At 46.5% G+C, this 22,861-nt stretch overlaps 1 protein-coding gene across 5 annotated transcripts in view; it reads right to left on the bottom strand.

The window, feature by feature from the left end:
* LOC114036312 (NADH-cytochrome b5 reductase-like) overlaps positions 1-22,861 on the bottom strand; it is a 38,311-nt gene that overhangs the window by 6,613 nt on the left and 8,837 nt on the right. For 3 of the 5 annotated variants that reach the window (XM_027852768.1, XM_027852769.1, XM_027852767.1), the window contains exons 3-5: positions 18,874-19,022; positions 17,908-17,995; positions 1,016-1,120 (exon numbers count right to left, since the gene is read on the bottom strand). In XM_027852768.1, coding sequence (XP_027708569.1) covers positions 1,016-1,120; positions 17,908-17,995; positions 18,874-19,022 — 342 coding nt within the window. The remainder of the gene's footprint in view (positions 1-1,015; positions 1,121-17,907; positions 17,996-18,873; positions 19,023-22,861) is intronic. The other 2 variants (XM_027852771.1, XM_027852770.1) reach the window with 1 other exon arrangement.

Consider the following 22,861-nt stretch of genomic DNA (forward strand, 5'->3'; position numbering starts at 1 on the left):
GGAAGCTGGAAGAGCCCTCAGAGGACCAGTTCCAACCTGCAGCCTTGGTGGCAAGTGGGCATCAAGACGCTATCCATTTGCTTGCTGCCCCCCGTTAGAACGTGAGCTCCTTGAGAACAGGGATTGTTTCTGCCTTGCTTTCTATCCCCAGGACGTAGCCCAGTGGCTAGTATACAGTAGGCACCTAATAAATTCTTGTTGACTGACTGAAGACCTTCAAATCTACAGGGACCTCTTGTATTGCTTTCTATCTGTCCTGGCCCTGGCCCTGCTGCCAGAATCAATTGCTTTAATGCCTTGCTAAGATCATGCCGTCCCTCACCCCAAAACCTCCTGTGGTTCCCCACTGGAGCCGTTCTGACTATGGAATTTGAAGCCTTCCATCACCTGGCTCCAACCTACACAGTCAGCCTTCTCCCAGACTGCCTGCCCAACGGGTGCGGGACACACAAAAACGTAAAGAACTCCTGCTCTAGACCCTTGGAAAGGTTTGCACAAGAGGTAGTGTGGTACGGTGGTTAGAGATTTGGCTTTGCAATGAGAGAACCCGGGTTCAAATCCTAGACATGCTACTTCTACATATGTGACCTTGGGCAAGTCTCTTAATTTCTCTGGGCCCAGGTGTAAAATGAGGTTGTTGGACTAGATAAGCCCCCAGGTCTCTTCCAGCTTTATACAGATGATTTCTGATCTCTGGGCTCCCTGAAAAGAAAGTGACAGACATTTTAATTTGTATCCACTCCATCACCTGCCAGTCTCTCAGCCCCCAAGAATGCAAGGATCCTTGAGATTCAGGAACAGAAAGGACAGGATTAAAAGGATTTTGCTTTTTTTTATAAAAATAAACTTAGATTAAAATTATAACATAAACAAACACTAATTGCTCGTTATGAACATATTGAAACACCTCCACTCCCTAGGAGAAGCTTAAAAGCTACTTGTGTGGTGACTTCTTCTCATGTGGCTCAGGAAGAAATCTCAAGGGCCATGACGCCAGCCCCCATCTTGTACTCACCTGGTTCGCTCTGTAGGGGAAGCCTCCAAAAGGTCCTCGCCAAAATGCTGCATCGCCAACTTTCCAGGACTTGACATACTGGGACATGAGCCCCGTCTCATAGCACTGGAAAGGAAAGTCAAGAACATTAAGGAGAACACAAAAATATTAAGGAGGGTGAAGTAGAGCATGAAGAGGTGGACTCAAGATGGAGAAGGTCGTTGGCAAGGCAAGACGAGGTAAACAAGAAAAGGCGTGTGGGACAAGTGGAGAGTAAAGCAAAGCGATAGAGTGAAAGAGGGGGCAGCAAACTGATGAAAAAAGCTGGGGCAAGCTGGCAGAAGAGGATATGGGTATTGTTGGGACTAAGGGGGGAAACTGAATATAGGGGCTGCCGAGTTATTCAGAGATGACGATTGTCTGTAAAAGTTTTAACCAAGTGCTTAGAGTTGAGTTGTAAACACCCACAAGTAGGTTAAGAAACAAGGGAGACAATTCCCACCAATATGGAGGGCAGAGTGCACTACGCAATGGCTTGTGCCGAATGTGTTTTTCTGCCACAGCCAAGTAACTGTCGTCCATGCTCCCAGTGTAGGGTGACCTCCCTGGAGGAGAAGGTGAAAGGCTTGAGGAATGGCTCTTCAGCCTCCACATTGTCAGGGGGAATGAAGGCAGAAGGAAAGAGAAGGGAGGCTTCTGTGGGTTAGGAGGAGAGGAGGGGAGATGTGAATCTGGTCAGGATGATGGAGCACCAAAGAGGATTACCCAAGGGAGGGGAATGGAAGGCCAAAGGCACCCGCACAACCAAAGCTTTAAACCCAGATCTGTGGCTCTCCCTGAAAAGGAAGGAACTGGATGCTCTGAGGAAGAAGTCATGTGGGCTCCCAAGAATGATTCAGCAGGACCACAGACACTCCCAGGTAAGCATCCACAAAAGGCGTAAAGGCAGAGGGCTGGATAATAGCTATCATTTACATAGCACTTTAAGATTCCAAGTATTTTACAAGATAATAGAACTAGCAAGGTCTGTGACCTTCCTGGGGCATGTCTCCACCAAAGAACAGAGAACCTTCCAAGACTTATCAAAACTGATGACAGCTCCCAACTTCTGGTAATTCAGCACAAATGATACCCTTCAGAAGGAGCCTAAAACATATCATCAACAATTATGAAGTCTTGGGCAGAAACTGAAGCCCGTAAGGGGACAGGCTATTTTCCTCACTGATATGCAACACAGCCAAGAGATGCAGAAGAGAAAAATTAATCAAGGGAAGTGAAGAGCAAGTGTCTAGCCAGAGACAGAATGCACCTAACAAAAGTGGGCAAGTCTAATCAAAAGGACTTGAAACTATAAAGGATGAAGGAGGTAGGAGACTGTCCCCTAAGCGAGATATTATGGAACAGGGGTTCTTAACCCTTTGGGTATCCTGGACCCCTTTGGCAGGCTGGTAATGGCTACGGATCCCTTCTTAGAATAATGGTTTTTTCAAAATTCATGGTTGGAGAAAATACTAAATTTCAGTTAGATTAGTAGAAATAAAGATATAATTCTTTTCTATCCAAATTCACAGGCTCCCTGAAATCTATCCACAGACATTATGGAAGTCCATGGACTCAAAGTTAAGAATCCCTGCTTTAGATAGTAGCTACAAAAAAGGAAGAGGAGCATTAGAATCCAAGACTCAGAAGTTCACAGGAGACAAAAATCCAAGAAAGGAGCCAACGGTCAAATTCATGGCCTCAGATATTCTCATACACATGCTCAAAGTTTAGGCACCAAACAAAGGGAACTCAAGGTCCTGACACAAGAAAACAAGTTTGACCTCCTGGGTGCCATTAGGACTCAGGGGGGTGAAACCCATGACTGAATTGTGGCTCTGGATGGCTATGCCTCATTCAAATGAAATAGGATGGGTAGAAGAGAAGAAGCATTGTATATTAAGATGGTCTACTCATGTGAGGAAATCCAGGAAGCACATGGGAGAACCTCAAAGTATTTGGGTAAAGGTCACTGGAGGAAGAAACTAAAGCACTGTTGTCCTTGGAATAGACTGCAGACTGCCTAGACAGAAATAAGAAATAGATGGAGAGGCAGAGTGGCATGCCACAGCAGTGATGGGGGACTTCAATTACCCAAACATCTGCTGGAGCTCTCTCCCTGGCAAAAGCAGAGCAAGCAATAGCTCTTTGACTCACTTTGCTGACAATTTCAGCCTATGAGAGCAGGAGGAAACAAAAAGGGGGATTTCTATTATGGATTTGATTTTCACTGACAGGGAGGAACTGGTAGCTGGAATGGAAATGATGGGAACCTTGTGGAGGAAGTGACTACTCCCTCCTAGAATTTGTGATAGAAGATGAGGGGAAATCTGGGCATAGCCTGACATGCACCCCCTAAGTTTTGGGAAAGTAGATTTCAAAGGGTTAGCTGGAAGGATGGGAAGGATGTCATGGATCGAGATGCTTTAGGGGAAGTCAGTCTAGGAGAATAAAATTCTGAAGACACACAGTGAAACAATTCCAGCAATATTTGTCTGAACAGACAGATATGGATACACAGGGAACTCACCAATCAATTTAATTTTTTAAAAGAATATACAAAAGATGGAAACAAGACCAGGGAACAGAGGATGAATGTAGGACTATGACTCTATCCTATAAGAGTAGTATCAAGAGTACCGAAGCTGGCAAAAGAAGCTAAAGACAAAATGGTTTTTTTAAAAAAGCTATATTGGTTTTTTTTTGTTTGTTTTTGACTGGGCAATGGGGGTTAAGTGACTTTCCCAGAGTCACATAGCTAGTAAGTGTTATGTGTCTGAGGTAGGATTTGAACTCAGGTCCTCCTGAATCCAGGGCCAGTGTCTATCCACTGCGCCACCTAGCTGCCCCTAAAAAAGCTGCATTGGAAAGGATCAAAGAAGTGATTGAACCTTTGCTTGGAGTGGCCAGGACAATGGCCACAGACAACAGAGAGAAAAGCTGGCTTAATTCTGATTTTCTTTGGTTGTTTTTTGCCAAAAGGAATGACTTTTGCACTGAAAATGACAAAACAAAAATAATTATCAGAGAGTTGATACTCAAGGTAAGAATAGAGCTGACCTTGATAAAGTCAAGTCTCTGACCCAGGTGCTGAAAGAACCAACCATCGCTGTCAGTGATATGGAAAAGATCATGAAAAATAGAAAAGGTACCACAAGGTTGGAGAATGGCCAGAGTTGTCCAGATTTGAAAAAAATGGAAGAGTAGAATCTGCAGGCATCAATTCCTGGGACATGCTAGGATGCATTACTAAAGAGATGGCTGGGGGCAGCTAGGTGGCGCAGTGGATAGAGCACTGGCCCTGGATTCAGGAGGACCTGAGTTCAAATCCGGCCTCAGACACATAACACTTACTAGCTGTGTGACCCTGGGCAAGTCACTTAACCCCATTGCCTAGCCCCCCCCCCCCAAAAAAATAAAGAGATGGTTGTTGTTCGGTTGTGTCTGACTCTTCGTGAGCCTGTTTGGGGTTTTCATGGCAGAGATACTGGAATGGCTTGCCATTTCCTTCTCCAACTCATTTCACTGATGAGGAAACTGAGGCAGACAGGGTGAAGTGACTTGGCCAGGGTCACACAGCTAATAAGTGTTTGAGGCTGGATTTGAACTCAGGAGATGAATCTTCCTGACTCCAAGCATGGCTCTATCCACCACACCACCTAGCTGCCCCAAAAAGAGATGATTGGAGACCGTCTAGAAAGGAAATCAGTGATTACAAAAAGTCAATCCCGGCTCCATCAGCAGCAGGTCATGCCAGACTCCCCTCCTTTGCTTTTTGGACAAGATTACTAAATTAGCAGATTCGGAGATGCCACGGATAGAGTTCACTTAGGTTTTAGCAAAACTTTTGATAATGTGTCTCATCCCATTTTTGTGGGAAAGATGGAGATATGTGGACTAGACACCAAGACAATTAAGTAGATTTAGAACGGCTTGGACGGCCAAACCGTTTATTGAATGGAGTAGAAGCACTTCCCGCCATCATTCTCACTTGAGGAAAATATTAAGACCTATTAGCATAGTATAGCATGTCAGTGAAATCCTGGGTCTAAACTGAAAGAGAAACCTCATCAGCCTTTCTTTAACTATCAGTCCAGAGGAAATAGTCCCCCACGTGGCCATCTTTTTGTTCTGTTCTTATCCCAGGCCTGATCATTTTCTAAATGAAGAAGGAGCATAGGAAGGAATCCTCCCTGAAATTGATTAAGGTCATGATCAGACTAAAAGCTAGAACTTCTCTTGATTAATTCAATTAATAGAAGCATCTCTTGGGTTCACCTTTGACCAGGTTGAAAAAGAAATCCTTAGAGCTTAGAGAGAGATCAAATGATTTTAGGAAAATGAATCTTCAGGGTGTGCCGAAGTTAAGTTACTATTAAGAATTCATTAATTAATTTTGTCTTTGTTCTTCAAATGCCTCAGATAAGTATTAGCTGTGTGACCCTGGCCAAGTCACATACCTCCCTGTACTTCAGTTCCTCACTTGTAAAATAAGGGGGTTGGACTTTAAGGTCCCTTCCAGCTCTAAATCTAAGATCTTATGAACCATAAAAAATTGTAAATAAAAAGGACTCTTGGTAAGCTGCTCATCATATGGGCTCTTAAAGCTCTTTTATTTGTATTTCAGAGATTTTCAAAAGTGGGATGGATCTCTGTCCCTTTGAGTTTTTATTTCTCTCAGCAGAGAGGCTTGGGGTTTAATTGATAAATTTGTTCCTGGTAGTCTTGTGCTAAAATAGCAGGGTGCTGAGCTTTTCTTCTACAATGATTCAATGTCAGCTTGGCAGGAAGTCTCCAGTGGAGTGCCCCAGGGATCTGTGCTTAGCACAAAGCTGTTTCATATTCTTTATCAGTGACTTGGATAAAAGTATAGATCCGTGATCATCAAAAATTTATAGATTGCTAAATTTACATCAAATTTTAAACCTGGTGAAGGACCATTAACATACTGGATGATGGAATGAGGATGCAAACAGATTTTGGCAGATTTGGGCTGAACCTAATAAGATTAAATTCAGTAGAGATAAAAGTAAAAATCTTACACTTTGTGTGTGTGTGTGTGTGTGTGTGTAGGTTGGACTAGATGACTGATGAGATGCTTCCCAACTCTCAATTCTGTGACTGTGATCTCCGCTTCCTACAGCTGATCTTTCTATGGCATGAGCTCCAGGCTCTTCACTATCCTGGCTGCCTTCTGGACACTCTGGCTTATTAATGTCCTTCCCAAAAGGTAGTGCTCAGAATTGAACATGCTAATCAACATGTCTGACCAGGGCAAATTGAATCCTTTGTCACTAATTCAACTATTATCAATCACTGCTTAACTACTAAAACTTGGCTCTCCACTCAACTCCCAGGAAAACCATTATATTCATTTATCTGTGCGATTGCAGTCAGTGAAAAAGGTCTGTGCAAAACCTCTTAGTAAACTGCTCATCATATGAGTTCTTGAGGCTTTTTTGTTTGTTTGTTATTTCTGTCAGCTGCTTTCCCAGTTACTGATGGCTTGGCTCCTTTACATGGGTGCTAAGCTGTTACTAATTAGCTAGTTCTCCTACTAATGTCATATTTCAGAAGATTGGGAGAGCCATGTTTACAAAGGGAATACTGCTATTCTAGAGTGGATTCTAACCAGTAAGGAGGGACTGGTAGAAGGAGTGGAAATGACATCACCTTTGGAAAACCTCATCAAATGAAAAACCTGGTGAGGGACCATTAACATACTGGATGATGGAGTCAGGCTCCAAACAGATTTTGGCAGATTAGAGCATTGGATTGAATCTAACAAGATTAAGTTTATTAGGGATGAAAGTAAAAATCTCACGCTTTAGCACAAAAAGTCAATTCAAAAGCACAAATGAGGAAGGAGCTAAAAAGAGATCTGGGGTTTCCATGGACCACAATCTCCTCAGTATGAGTCAGCACAATCTCAATATGAGTTTTTCATTTCTGTTGGCCGCTTACCCTCTTAAGGGTGTGACAGAGAAAGAGAAGAACACTAGGATAGGGCAGAACTGTACTTTAGAAGAATAAATCTTAAAGAGTGCAGAGATAGAACAGCTCAGATACCAGCAGGGCTGATTTGCTAAAGGACTGATTTACTAAAAAGTGACTCAAAAAGGATGGGAGGCTTGATAATGAAATAAATTCTGGTAACACAATCACCATTGCATCCACTGGGGAATAGGGAGAGGAAATGTCTGGAGGAAGAGATGCAGTTGAACAGGGACTTAGCCAAGAGACTGAATTGAAAGGGACATGCACCAGAGATGGAAGAGAGGATGGCTAGCTACAGTACAAGGGAGAGAGTTCAGTACCAAGAACAGGGCACAGGCGTCTTCCTGCCAGGCCACCATACTCTTCCTCCTCTGACCTCTTCAAGCACTCCAGCTCCTCCTGCCCTGGAGCAGGGGCTCCAAAAGGGTGAGACCTCTCCAAATCTAAAACTCTTGGACCCTTTCTCTGCTCTATGGGCTACCCAGCCTCTGCCCCAGTCTGCCTTAACATAATGCCTGACACACAGTAAGTGCTAGATAGGAATGCAACTTCATTCAGTCACTCTCTCATTCACTCATTCATTTAAGAAAGGTGCTATGATAAATTCAGGGGTAGTTTTGACTATTTGTCATAGGTCTAGTACTGGCAACAGGATGCCTAAGTAGAGCATGAGTGGAGGTTGGGAATAAAAAACTAAGCAAATAAAAGGACTTGAGACAAGTGATTAGTTTTCTATTATATTAATAACTGATTATTAAAAGAGGATTGAGGTTTTTCCTTTTTATTTCCTCATTTAGGTACCAATCCCTGTACATCAATCAGTCTCTGCAAGACAAAACTGAGAGATGAGATTGCCTTAATCCATGGGGTCTATGCTCTTAGATCTTGGGCGGACCCCACCCATATGGGGGGAACCTTACTTTTGTTTATAGTCTAAACAGAATCTAATCTAGGTGCATTCCAGTCCTAAAGCATCAGAAAGCATGCCCTAGAACTTCTCCATTGTAGTCTAAGGGAACTCAGCTCATAAAGAAGAAAATCTGGGGAGAGATGGATTCCTATGTCCAGATAGATGGAGGCAGCTGAGACTTGTGATCAAGTCAGGTTCTCAGCGGGAGGAGCTGAAGACTTTTGGCATACCTCCTCATTACCATGTCCACCCACTCATTAATCATTAACCAATCAGGGTTGATTTCTACCTCTCAAGGAAGCATTCACTGATCACTATGGTTTTGGTTTTGGTTACCGAGAGAAACTACTGACCATCAATTTATTATCGGCTAGCCTAATTAATAAATTGATTACTAATTACCCAGAAACTCTGTCTCTCAGGCTTTTCATTCGTCTCAGAGTTTAAAAAAAAAAACGATGTTGGGGGTAAGAAGAAGATCAGGGAAGAAACAGGACACTGGCTCAGAATCACTCAATCAACAAGCATTTTTAAAAGTACCTACTATGTGCCAGGTACTGGAAACACAGATAACAGTGTAAATCAGTCCCTGTCTTTTAGCAGCCTCCATTCTAATGAGTGAGATAAGATGTGCATATTACAGATATATTAAAAATTGCTGGTGAGCAATGGAGTCACTAGCAACTGGTGGGGGGGGGGGGTCAGGAAAGGCATCATGTAGAAGGTGGGGCTTGAGATAAGCCTTGAAGGAAACTATCTACTGTAAGGGAGGGAGGGAAGTACACTTTGTTCCAGACATAAGGGGCATCTAGAACAAAGGCAGAGACATGGTCAGTAGAGTAATGTATATGAGGAACAGTAAGGTGGTCAGTTTGACTGGACAACTGAGTGGATGAAAGGAAGTAAACGTGTAAGGCTGGAAAGGGAGTTTTGAGCAAGGTCATGAAAGGCTTTGAATGTCAAAGAGTTTACATGTAACACCTCCGCTCATTTGGGTTGGACAGTGCCCTGAAGGATAGATTTGTAACTGTGTGTATTAGGTGTAAGGGTGCATGACTCTGCATTGGCTAAGAGAACACTGAGCCTCTCTGCTGTGTACCCGTGTGAAGAAAGAAGGGATTTCTTCAAATGGCTGGAAGACTTTGAGAAAGATATTCAAGAGATCAAGCTCGAACTTCTGAATCTCCCTAAAACTACAGATCCATGGGGAACCGGCCCCTGACATGTCTTCCTGTAATTGCCAGTGCTTGTAATCCTAGAAACTGTTAAGAGAATCTCACCTCTTGGTGAGATTCTTACCTCCCTCCTGGGGTGAGCTGAGATATTTTATCTTGCTCCTAGCCAAAGAAATCCTTTACTCTTCTGCATTCTTTGCTTCATTCTGCTCTCTCTATATTCTGATTTCTGTTTACTTTGATAAGGAGGTATTTGTGATGGTCTTTTGCGGAACCAGTGTTTGGTGGTAGGAAACTCAGCTGGCGATAGCATGCTAAATATTACCCTCTCCTCGAGAGCGACCAGGGAAAGTGGCAGTGATTCCAGACCTCAAAGTACTGTATCCTCAAACTTCAAAGATTGGGGGCACTGGGCCTAGACACCTGATATGGGATCTGCTTCACTCTGTCCCAGTCTTTGAGCACAGTCCTTATGAGTCAGCACGGAGCATTATGCCCAAGACAGTCCCCGCTATGAATCTGGAGCAAGCACAAGTATTCTATGACTGTTTTCTATTCCCACCTGACAAAAGTCAAAATGATCCTTTTTTTCCTCCCTGGCAAAATTTGAGTAGGGAGGACAAATGGCTATGAGCCTCCAGGTGTGGGAGGGAACTCAGACTCTGGCACTGGATCCCAAGGAAGCTGTGATTGCCCTCTGCTGATGGAAGGCATCCTGTAAGCCTCTGAGCATGAAGAGAGGTCTCCGGCCCTCCTCACCAGGGCCAACATGTGGCCCATCAACTCATGGCCAGGCTGGTTTTCTATTCTTACATTTTCTCCTAGAGGTAATAGGGAGCCATTAGAGTTTACTGAGTGAGAGAGTAACATGATCAGACTCCCATTTTAGTAGAATGCAGCTGAGTGTGGGGTGGATTGCAGTGGGGAGAGACTGGAGGCAGGGAGACCAATTAGGAAGAATGAATAGGAAGAAATAACAGAGAGAAGACAGAACTACTCAACTCCTCTTTTGCTTCTGTCTCCTTTGCCCCAGAGAATGATCTCCAGACTGGGAAAGACAGAACACCAATGATGGTTAACAAAGGATTGGAACCCAAGGTAGGTGAGAGCTAGAGAGCCTCTAACTACCTTAAATGAGTTTAAGTCACCAGGCCCAGCTCTGAAAAAACCCAGCAGATGGGATTATTGAACCCATTCAATGTCAGTCAGCCCCGGGGAAGTGTAGTGAATGGGAGAGGTGCCAGAGGACCAGAAAGGGGCAAATGGTTGAACTTTCCAAAGGACAACTACAGGCCAGTAAGCCTATTGATTCCTGGTACAATTCTAGCACAGAATATTAAAGAGATGGTTTGTAAGTCCTCAGGAGGGAAGAGACAGATCACCAAGAGCCAGAGGGTTTCATTAAGAATGAATCAGGTCAGACTGCCCTCCCCCTCCCCCTCTTTTTTCTTTTGCCCAGGCTACCAGATTAGGGGAAGGCGGTGGCTGTTGATTACAGCCAGGCATTTGGCCAGGTCTCTTAAAAAGTCATTCGACAAGGTGGAGAGATGTGGACCAGCTGATAACAGGCTTAGGAAGGCTGGGAACTAGCTGAATCACGGGTCTCAAGGAATCCTGGCTAGTAGAAAACCATCAACCCAAAAGGCAGGTCTTTAATGAGCCAGCCCTGGCCTCTGGCCTTGGCTCTGTTTGTCCATTCCTTCATTTCAGAGACATAATTTATTAAGCTCCTAATGTGTGCTAGGAACGGGGAGGGGGAGAGGGGAAGTTTAGGCACAACGCATTTCCCATCCCTGGCGTTGTTCTCAATGACCAGGATGAAGGGATAGTTCTCAGACTTGCAGGCCACACAAAGCTGAGAGTGATAGCTGCTACAGAGGGTGGCTGAAGTTGGGAAGAAGAAATCCAAGAGGGATGAATGCAAAGTCTTCCACAGTAGGAGTTGAGGCAGGGGAGCCGCAGCTGGAAATCAGATCATAATGGGGTAGAACTCTAGCAGGTGCAGATCAATGAGTGAGCAGCAGGATGTGACCTGATGTTACCCTGGCACTCAGGAATGGAAGACGAGGGGGCAGATCAGAAGCGTGGCTGCCCTGCTGTCCTCTGCCCTGGTCGCATCTGCCATTGGATGGCTAATTCTTAGACAGGGAGTGGACAAGCTGGAGGATGGCCAGGGAAGAGTGATCTGGATGTTTGAAGGGTTACCAGCGGGAAGAGAGATTAAACTTTATTTGTTTCACCCTCAAAGGGGCAGCACTCGGGCCACTGGACAGACATTTAAGGAGGACAGATTTCGGCCCAATACCAGGAAACACCCTAATAACTAGAGTTGTCCAAACATTGAGTGGAGGCTGGTGGAGGGGAGAGAATTCTCCATGCCAGGAGGTGTTTACAGGACACTATCTGCCCACTGTCCGGGATTTTATAAACAGGACTTGTGAGTTGGGTGAGGGTTGGACAAGATGATCTTCCCAACTCAAAGATGTTATTTTTAATGATTCTAAGGAATCATTTTGAGAAAGGCCTCAAACTATAAACCCTTTATGGGCCCTATCCTTTAATCATTTAAGGTAGTGAGGTGGCACAGGGGATAGAGTGTTGGGCTTGGAGTCAGAAAGACCTGAGTTCAAATCCGCCCTCAGACACTTACTAGCTGTATGACCCTGGGCAAGTCACTTAACCCCGATTGCCTCAGTTTCCTTATTTCTAAAATGAGGGATAATAGTAGCACCTCCCTCCCAGGGTGGTTGTGAGGATCAGATGAGATAATATACGTAAAATGCTTTGCAGAACTTAAAAGCACCATGTAAACGTTAGCTATTATTGCTATTACTCCTCTTCCAGGTTGGAAGCACTACAGTATGGGGGGGATCACCTCCTTCTTTCTCCCTACCCCCCCCACAACCCTTGTCTATCTCCATCCAATAAAAATAAAGTCACCATGGTAACCATGCTCCAACAATCATCTCTGGAGTTAACTGCTTCCTCCCTCCCTTATCAATACCCAACTAGCAGGGAATCATTTCTTGATAAACTCTGTAGTATTAAGACCTGCCGGGGGGGTAGAGCCAAGATGGCAGAGTGAAAGCAGTGACTGGCTTGAGCTCTCCCCCAAACCCCTCCAAATACCTGTAAAAATGGCTCTAAACAAATTCTAAAGCAGCAGAACCCACAAAAAGACAGAGTGAAACAAATTTCCAGCCCAAGACAGCCTGGATGGTTGATGGGAAAGGTATATCGCGCCAGGCGGGGAGAGGAGCACACTTTGCGTGGGTGCGCAGGTCACAGCAACCCTGGAGCAGGCCTCAGAGGGCTGAATCGCGGGCAGCTGTGGCAGTTTCTAGGCTTCTCAACCCACGAACGCCAAAGGCAACTTGGAAGGTCAGTGGGAAAAGTCTATGACTGCAATGAGAGTTAGAAGGTAGGTTTTAGCCGCGAGTCCCGAGCGTGGGCCGTGGCTGCCTCCTGAGCTTCCGGCCCACAGACTGAGGAGGAATCGTGTGGCTGATCAGAGGGGGATTGCAGGGATCTCTTTGCCAGTGCTGAAGCAAGAATCTCTTGCTTTGCCCGTGCTTGGATCTGGGTCACAGTTCTGAGGGGCGGTCGTAGGGCGAGGAGGAGCACTGGCCTGGTGGAACTTGTTGTGGCTGTGGATAGGAAACACCTCGCCCCTTATCATAGCACCTTGGAAGAACTGAAAATTTATAGGTCCCTAGAAGTATCTCTGAAAACAGCTGTACAAACCCCCGAAGTTTGGGACAGTATATTTTCCACATTGGAAGCAGACTCCTACCCTAACAAAGAATTTAAAACTCAGGTAATTGGCTGGGATCATGAGCAAACCTCACAAAAAGAGTCAGACTATATTATCTTACTCTGTGACAAAGAAGATCAAAACATACAACCAGAAGAAGACAACAAAGTCAAAGTTCCTATATCCAAAGCCTCCAAGAAAAATATGAATCAGTCCCAGGCCTTGGAAGAGCTCAAAAGGGATTTTGAGAAGCAAGTAAGAGAAGTAGAGGAAAAACTGGGAAGAGAAATGAGAGTGATGCAAGAAAATCATGAAAAACAAGTCAACAGCTTGCTAAAGGAGACCCAAAAAAATACTGAAGAAAATAACCCCTTAAAAAATAGCCTAACCCAAATGGCAAAAGAAGTCCAAAAAGCCAATGAGGAGATGAATGCCCTAAAAAGCAAAATTGGCCAAATGGAAAAGGAAGTCCAAGAGATTACTGAAGAAAATACTTCCTTAAAAATTAGAATGGAGCAATTGAAAGCTAGTGACTTTATGAGAAATCAAGACACTGTAAAACAAATCCAAAAGAATGAAAAAGTAGAAAACTGTGAAATATCTCATTGGAAAAACAACTGACCTGGAAAATAGGTCCAGGAGAGAGAATTTAAAAATTATTGGACTATCTGAAAGCCATGATCAAAAAAAGAACAAAGCAATCTGTTTTCTTTACCTAGGAAGTGTCAGGGTCCTATGACCTCTGACTGCCAGGGTTCTGAGACTGCTGGTGGGAGCACAGGGAGAGAAAAGGCAGTGCCTCAGAAAGTGATGTCAAGGACACAGCTGCCACTCTGAGATGAGGATCTGTCACCACCAAACACCCTGGTGACCTGGGTGCCCAAGAACCAGACCATGCTGCTGGTAGCACACCCTGACTCCAGAGATTCCCTGTGTGTGTGTGTGTGTGTGTGAAAGAGAGAGAAACAGAGACAGAGAAAAAGGAGAGGGAGAGACAAAGAGAGACAGAGAAAGAGAAGAAGGAGGAGATGGAGGAGAGAGACAGAGAGAGAGAAGCTGGGAACACAAACATAGACACCCAGAGAAAGTCACCACATCACAGGTCCACCAGACCCCTTGCTGAGCTCGCTCAAGGCATCTCCCCAGGCTCTTTCTTTCCCTTGGCACTCACCAGGGAGTCCAACTCCACTTACCACCTTCTCCCCAACTCTCTCTTCCCATGCAGAGATGACTGAAGGATGGAATCCTTCTGATAGCCAACATCTTCATCCCGACCTGTAATTTCATTTGTGTAAAAAACTCCTCCCCATGCAAATTTGTTCCAAACCAACGCTCAAGTTTTAAAACTTAGAGTTAAGCACTGGAGCACAGAGTGACTTGCTCAGGGCTACATGCGGATCAATCAGTCAACATTCATTCAGCACCTACTGTTGCCAGGTACTGTGCCAGATGCCAGGGATACACAGACAAATGAAATGGTGCCTCCCCTCGAGAAGCTGCTCCTCTATCAAGGGAGACAGCATGTCTCCCAGCTAAATACAATGCTGGTTTGTGAGGAGAGGGCATTAGTAGCTGGGGCCCAGGAAGGGTTTATCTGGGCGGGGGGCGCTAGGCTTTGGGAGGAAATAAGGGTTTCTGAGAAGTGGAGGGAGGGCGGGGATTCTCGATGGGAAGAAGCCAGTGCAAAGGTTCAGAGATGGAAGATGGAGCATCATGCGTGAGGAAGAGCAGCAGGATGGCCAGCGGGGCCGGACCAGAGTATCTGGGAGGAGAAGTCGGCTAATAAAGTTGGGGCCGGGCCGGGAAGGGCTTTAAAAGCCAAACAAATACCCAAGGCGGGACTCAAATCTACTTCTTTCTGACGCAGGGGTCGGGTTCCCTACCCGTGAGGCCACACTGCCTCTGCTGATTGTTTACATTATACGAGCTTTATTGTTTTTAAAGCCCTGTGAGATGGGCAACGCAGAGATTATTTCCCTTATTTTAAAGAAGTAAACTGAGGCTTGGGAAGGCGAATTGAATTGTTCCAAGTCAGCAGGAAGTGCGCTTTTTGAAAGTGGTCCAGTGAAAAGATGAACCTGCTCTGGAGCCAGAGGACCCAGGTTCAGATCCCTCCAGCAACACTTCGTAAGCCATGTGATTGAAGGCCTCATTTCCCTGGACCTCAGTTTCCTCAGTTTTCTCATCTGAGATTCGGCGTGGCTGGCCTCGGGGGCATTCATGCTAAGGACAGGGGCTGGGGACACCACCCAGGTCTGGAGCCCTCGTCTAGGGTTCCTTCCCCAGGCCTTCATCTCTCCGGCGGCTTCAGTTTGCAGAGATGTTTAAGGCCTCATTTAGCCCCAGTGGCTCAGAGATAATTAATCATTCCCCTAAAAGAGAAGCTTTACAGTTGCCCAGGGAGGATAATCAATCTCACAGCTGGGAGAGAAATACAGCTCCTTTGAAAAGATGCTTCCACGCCGAGCTGTTAGGCAGCACCCCCTCCCAGACGCCCAGCACAGGGAGCTCTCTGAAACCACTGGCACCATGGCAGAGGGAGGCCGGAGAGCCAGGGGCCCAGGATTTGGGCAGCCTGAAGCACAGACTGGCACAAGAGACTTTCCCGAGGGAGAGAGGGAGGAGGACAGAGGGAAGGGGAAGGAGAAGGAGAGAAGGGGAAGGGGAGAGGGAGAAGAACAGAGGGGAGGGGAAGGAGAAGGAGGGAGGCAGAGGGACAGAGGGGCAGTGGGAAGGGAAGGAGAAGGAGGGAGGGAGAGGGACAGAGGGAAGGGGAAGGAGAAGGAGGGAGGGAGAGGGACAAAGGGACAGAGGGAAGGGAGGAAGGGAAGGAGAAGGGGTTGGGGGAGAGAAAGGGAGAGGGGAGGGACAGAAATAGAGGGGATAAGGAGAAGGAAAAGGAGAGAGAGAGGGAGAGGAAGCGGGAGGGAAAGAGAGAAGGGGAGGAGAGGGAGAAAAGGGGTGAGAGAGAGAAAGAGAGGAAGAAAAGAGAAGGGGATGGGGGAGGGGGAGGGCAAGGGGAAGGAGAGAAGGGGAGAAGGATAGAGGGAGAGGAAGAAGAAGAAGAGGGAGGAGAGGCCAGAGCAGAGGAGGGCACTCCAGAAGGGACTTCATAGGTCACCTGGTCCATACTCTCATCTTAAGCACAAGAAAACCGAGGCCCAGAGAATAGGGGTGTGGAGCCAAAACTATGGCAGTTCAGGCTGACATGGTGCTTTCCTTGAGATCCGGTGAGGTAGGGAGGCCAGATATTAATTCCATTTCACAGACATGGTGACTGAGGCCCTGAGAGATTGAAAGGGCAATGCTATGCTCGCCGCGGCAGGTGGGCAGCACAGTCCAAATGTTGTTTCAGGTCCCCTGACTTAAGAGACTTAACTGAGAGTGACTAGCCCACGGTCACATGACCAGTGCACGGCAAATCCTCATCTCTCCGCACTCTCCCACAGCGCCTCTCATTAGGAAGCCAAAGAACCTTCCCCAAGGCAGCCTCCTGTGCTGGTAAATGCTCAGGAACCGGCTCTCTGAAAAAAAAAATGTCCTTGGGGCACACTTCAGTCAATCTTCATTATTAACGTTTCCTCATCACTTTCTTAAGTCTCAACAATCCACAAAACAATAAATCAAATCCTGATTTGTAGTGTTTACTGATCTCTGATGCATAAATGGACACAGTGAAAATTTAACAAGCAGCTGAGCTGGTTGGAGCCGGTGCCTACGCCTCCTGAGAAGAGACTAGAGCCTGGAGACACAAGTTCAAGTCCAGACATGGTCCAAGGGAGCAGAAACTCCTTGAGGGCAGAGATTGTTACATTTTTGCTTTGATGTCCCCAAAGCCGGGCACACAGTAGGTGCTTAATAAATGCTTGTTGAAATGGATTGGATTGAAATGAACAAGGGTCTCTATTCCAAAGGAAGGGTGGAGGAAGGGAATAAGCATTTACTAAGCACCTACTGTGTTCCAGGTGCTGTGCAAGCACTTTACAAATATTATCTCATTTGATCCTTCCAACCATCATCCCTATTTAACAGAGGAGGAAACTGAGACAGACAGAGGTTAAGTGACTAGTGCAGGGTCACACAGCTAGTAAAAGTATCTGAGGCTAGATCTGAACTCAGGTCCTCCTGACTGCAGGCTCAGGGATCTATCCACTGAGTCACCAGATGCCTCTTTAGGGAGTTTCAGATATTTCCATAATACAGAATGCTCTGCAAAGGTAAGTCTGGTGGAGCCAGAGCTAGGAGGGAGAGAACAATTCTGGGTCTCAGTTTCCAAATGAGAGGGTTGTATTAGACTTCCAGGTCCCTTCCAGGGGTTGGCCTATGAACCTGAGTCCCTTAACCTCTCTGGGCCTCAGTTTCCTCATTTGTAAAATGGAGGGGGGAGTCAGACTAGATGGCTTTCCAGGTTTGAATCCATGATGCTATGATCCTGCCTCTGACCCTTACTACTGTGTGGCCTTGGACAGATGGCTTAACCTTTCTGAGCCTCAGATGAAGGATGGGGTAGGGTAGGGGTTAGGACCAGATGGCCTGTGAGCATTCTCTCAGTTCTAAATGATGGTCCTGCTTCTGGGGCTAGTCATTGAGCTTCTCCGAGGCTCAGTTTCCTCTTCGGTAAATTGAGGGGGTCAGTGTAGACAGCCACCAGGTCCCTTTCGGCTTTAGGTCTCAGATGTTCCACCCCCATGACCCCTCCAACTGGGCTGGGCTGGCATTTCTTGCTGCCGCCTCAGCCCCGACCACCCAGGTTCTCTCCAGCTCGATTAGAGAAACAAGCTGAGATCTGACATCTTTATGGCCCCTGCTTTGATCTTGCCTTCCATAAAAGCAGCTAGCTCTGAGCCCTTCGCCGGGAGCCAGGAGCTCCCTCAGGGAGGGAGGGGCCCACCTCTCACCAGAGCCAGCTGGGGGCCATGGCCTCACAGATACAGGAAGTGGTCTGACACACATCAGCAGAATCTCAGCCGCCCCTCACTGGGCGGGGGACAAAATGAAATGAGGGCCAGGAGAGGCACTGTCCAGCAATTAAGCTTACCTTAATTAAAACTTCAAAATACCCCTCAGTGTTCCCGTGGCTAATTGGGGTGTAGGCTCTCTGAATTTCCAAACCATCCACGGTCCCCCTAGGAAAGAGAAAGGCAGGGGCTGATGGATTGGGCCCCAGACCTCAGGCATCTCGCCAGCTCTCAACACTTTGGCCACCCATCCATGCTTCACAGGTGAGGAAACAGCAGCAGACAAAGGAAGCCAAGCCCTTTATTTAGGGGCGGCAAGGAAACAAAATCGCCATTCAGCCCTTGTAACCCCTCTGGCTATCCTGGAATGAATGCTCAGCACAGTGCTTGGTACACAGTAGGAGCTTAATAAATGCTTGTTGACTTGACTTCACTTAAATTAGGAATCAGAAGGCCTGGACTCAAATTCTAGCTCCCAGGATCATAAATTCAGAGCTGGAAGGTCCCCCCTGCCCTGCCCAGGCCATCTAGTCTAACCCCCTCCCCCTATTTTACAATTTGATGGTCCAGTGGACTTGGAATCTGGAAGACCTGAGTTCAATCCTATATGAGACACTTTATTAGCTGTTATGACTCTGGGCAAGTCACTTAATCGCTATCTGCCTCAGTTTCCTCATCTGTAAAAATGAGAATCTATCTTTCAGGGTTGTTGTGAGGATCAGATGAGGTGATGGATGGGTGGGATTGATGCATAAATATTGATTACAGGTATCAGTTTCTCTTCATTTCTCCTGCCTGCTTTCTGTGCTTTAGGCCACCATCAGTTTTTAGCCATTTTTTTTTTCCCTCCTAAAGACCACATTCAGGTTTCTCCTCTCTCCCAGGCCAGTGAGAAGCATGGGAAAAACTATGAGGTTTCCTCGGCTAACGGGAATCCTGAGATCTTCCAGCTGGGGCTTCAGCAGGCACAGACACATGAGGCCAGGAGCGTGTCTGCCCCAGCTTGGGAGGGTCGCGGCCTTGGTGTGGGAGAGCAGGCTTCCTACCGTAAGATGAGATGCTGTCCGGGGCTCAGCCCCAGCTGCGTGTTCCCAGGCAGTGCAAAGCGGACCCGGCAGGTGTCGTCCGTCAGCTGCTCCATGGCGCTAATGCTGAAGGCCCGAAAGGTTTCCAGGCTCAGCTCTGGGCGGCGTTGCTGTAACAGTCAAAGGGCCGTCAATCAGCTGAATTACAAACAATTACTAAGTGCCTGCTATGGGCTAGGCTCTGTGCTGGGTGCCGGGTCTATGGAGACCAAAATGAGTCAGGCTATCCCCTCATGGAGTTTAGATTCTATCGAAGGAGACATTGTGTGTGTGCGTGTGTATGTGTGTATGCATGTATGCATGTATTGTGTGTGTCCATGCATGTGTGTCTATACACATGCGCATATACATGTGTACATACACACATGCGTATAAATACAGGCACCGTGATGTATGCATATGTGTGTGCACACGTTGCATGTTTACAATGCCTTGTCTATTCCATTTGTGTATGTGTACTCACACCTGTACAAACGTGCATATGCATGTATAGCCCTACGTGCACATGTGCTTATTTCTACACTATACTGCATACACACACACATGTATGTGTGCATATATACATTCTACAATACCTTGCCTAGACACATACATGCATGTGTATATGTGTGTGTGTACATATGTGCATATGCACACACATACGTGCACAAATACATATGTATGAAGTTTTTAATATAGAGAGATACGTGACAATTTTACGCCTCCCTCCACCATCTCAACCCTTTGGTGAACTAATTCAAGCCCATACTATCCTTCCCTCTTATGCCCCGGTTACTTGTCCTGGTGTTTGTTAATCACCCCTGTCTGCCAACCCCCACCCTGGAGCACTTCCACCACGGAATCCAGAGCCTCAGAAGGTAATGAAACTGGACCGACTGGCCCCCTGACAAATTGTACTAGGTGATCTCAAATGGTCCCTCACTGCAGCCCGGCAATCCTGGTACTACTCCCTAATCCGCTGCATAGCGCAGTGGATAGGGCCCTGGGCCCGGAGTCAGGAAGACCTGAGGTCAAATCTGCCCTCAGACATTTACTACCTGTGTGACCCTGGGTCAGTCACTTAACCCCGTATGCCTCAGTTTCTTCATCTGTAAAATGAGTGGGGGGAGTAATACCACCTCCCTCCCAGGGTTGTTGTGAGGACCAAATGAGATATTTGTAAAGTGCTTAGCATATAGTAGGTGCTATATAAATGTTAGCTATGATTATGGGTGGATTCCCTCTCTCACTTCTCTCAGAAGCTTTTCTAACCCTTCTATTCTCAAGTCTCCCATAGCACCCTGCTCCTCTGCCCTCCCCTCCCCTCATACTCACCTGAAAACTTGAGGTCTTTTGCTGAGGGCTCCCTCTGCTCCCACCCCTCCTACATCCCCCTCCACTGTCTCCTCCTTCACCTTGTCTCATACGAGGTGGCAGCCCTCCTCTTTGCCAAAGGCAAACCCTCCGCCATCACCCCCACTGTCTCTAACCTTCCATCTCTCCCTGTCTACTGGCTCCTTCCCTACCGCCTACAAACACGCCCACGACTCCCCCATCATTAAACACTCCTCATTTGATCCTGCCATCTCTATTTCTGTTGTCTAGACATTTCAGTTATGCATGACTGAAAACCCATTTGGGGTTTTCTTGGCAAAGATACTGGAGTGGTTCACCATTTCCATCTCCAGCTCATTTACAGATGAGGAAACTGAGGCAAACATGGTGAAGTGACTCGCTCAGGGTCACACAGCTAGTAAGTATCTGAGGTTGGGTGCTTGGTGTACTATGGCGCTCCCTAGCTGCCATCTCTGTTAGCCATTGTCCAATATCTCTCTCTTTGAGGCTGGATTCCTTGAGAAAGTCATCCACAACCAGGACCTCCATTTCTTTTCTTTTCACTTGCTTCTAAAGCCTCTAGTCTGCCTTCTAGCCTCATCATTCAACCAAAACTGCTCCCTCCAAAGTCACCAATGCTCTCTTACCTGGCAAGTCTAATGGCCTTTTCTGGGCCCTCCACCTTCTTGACCTCCTGGGGACATTTGGCCCTACTGACCCCCTTCTCTCCCCAGATTCTCCTCTCATGTGTCTGACCCCTTCTTCTCAGTCTCCTTTGTAGGATCTTCATCCGGGTCACACACTCTAACCACAGGTATCCCCCAAAGGCTCTGTTCTGGGCCCCCTTCTCTTCTCCCTCTATATTATCTCACTTGGGGAACTAATCAGCTCCCATTGATTCAATTGCCAGCACTACATGGATGGTTCCCAGATCTATAAATCCAGCCCTAACCTCTCTCCTGAGCTTCAGTCCTATACTGCCAATTGCCTATTGAACATTTCACATTGGAAGCCCTGTAGGCACCTGAAAATCAACATATTCAAGGGGCAGCTAAGTGGCGCAGTGGATAGAGCACCACCCTGGATTCAGGAGGACCTGAGTTCAAATCCAGCTTCAGACACATAACACTTACTAGCTGTGTGATCCTGGGCAAGTCACTTAACCTCATTGCCCTGCCCCCCCCCAAATCAACATATTCAGAAGAGATTTCATCTTCTTCCCCACCCCCGCCCATCCTCCCCTCTTTCTGTCCAGGCTAACAGTGTCCTCCCAGGCACCAAGATTTGTAACCTCAACTCCTCATTTTCATTTACCCCACATATCCAAGCACCCTCCAAAGCTCACCATTTCTTTCTCCGTGACATCTCCACATGAACCCTTCTTTTTGTTCGTCATAGCCTTTCAACTGGTCTCCCCTTTCTCCATCCATCTTCCCCTTAGCTGCCAAAATGATTTTCCCGAAGCACAAGCCTGACCACATCACTTCTCCTACTCTATAAACTTCAGTAGCAGCCTCTCACCCCCAGGATCAAACACATAAATGCTTTGTTTGGAATTTAAGGCTCTTCCTTCCATCTTTTCAGCCTTCTTAGACATTATTGCTGTTATTCCGAGCATTCTACAATCCTGCCATGTTAACCTATTGCTGTTCTTCAGGAATGGCGTGCTATCTCCCACCTCCCCGCCTTTGCCAGGGCTGTTCCCCAGGGAATGTTGTCCCTCCTCATATCCACATCTCAGAATCCTGATTTCTTTGGGGCTTAACTCAAACACTCTCTTCTACAGGAGGCTTTCCCTATGGCCCTACCTATTCAGGCCTTCCTCTCAAAAGTTGCCTTCCATCTACAAATTTTGGGACCTGTCATTTCCCCTATCGGAATGTAAGCTCTTTGAGGACAGGGGCCACATATGTAATAAATATTTGTTGAGTCATTGAAATAAATACAAGGCAATTTGGGGAAAGAAGACAAGTACCTGCTGAAGGGGCAGGGGAGAAGTATGTGGAGAGGCACAGTCCCTGCCCTCTGGGAGCTTGCAGTTTAGTTCAGAGTAGTAACCTGTGCACAAATAATTCTAATGATATCATACTGTTACAAGAGGCTAATGCCAAGGCAGGGTGATACCCAGCAGGACTCCAAGAGCCTTGAGACCATTACGGCAGCTGGGAAGGCCGGTGAAGACCCTGAAACGCTGGCAGATCCATCTTTGCCTCACAGAAGGGAAGGGACGTGCCCAGGGTCATGCAGGCAGTAAGCAACAGAGCTGGGATTTGAACCCAGGTTCTCCGATTCCAAGTCTAAAAGTATTTTCATTTTTTTAGAGCCGCTGCATCCCCACCCACTGATCTACCCCCAAAGGCGAGGGTACTTGGGAATGAAAGATGGGGAAGTCATCACACACAGAGAATTAAAAACCTACTCATGACTGGGCCTCTTTGCCATGAGACTAAAGTAACAAATATCAGTGAATCCTCTCACGCATTCAGGTCATCGTTAGAATTATTAAATTAGGAATCAAAAGGCCTGGTATTTTTTCAATTTTAAAAGGTAAACTTTTCTAAATATAGCAGGAATCTTGGTTGGAACCTCAGCTCTACTTCTTATGAGCATATGAGAAATGTGCGTTTCGGTCATT

This window comes from Vombatus ursinus, unplaced genomic scaffold, assembly GCF_900497805.2.
Source record: "Vombatus ursinus unplaced genomic scaffold, bare-nosed wombat genome assembly UNPS02009824.1, whole genome shotgun sequence".
In the NCBI taxonomy this organism is placed as follows: Eukaryota; Metazoa; Chordata; class Mammalia; order Diprotodontia; family Vombatidae; genus Vombatus; species Vombatus ursinus.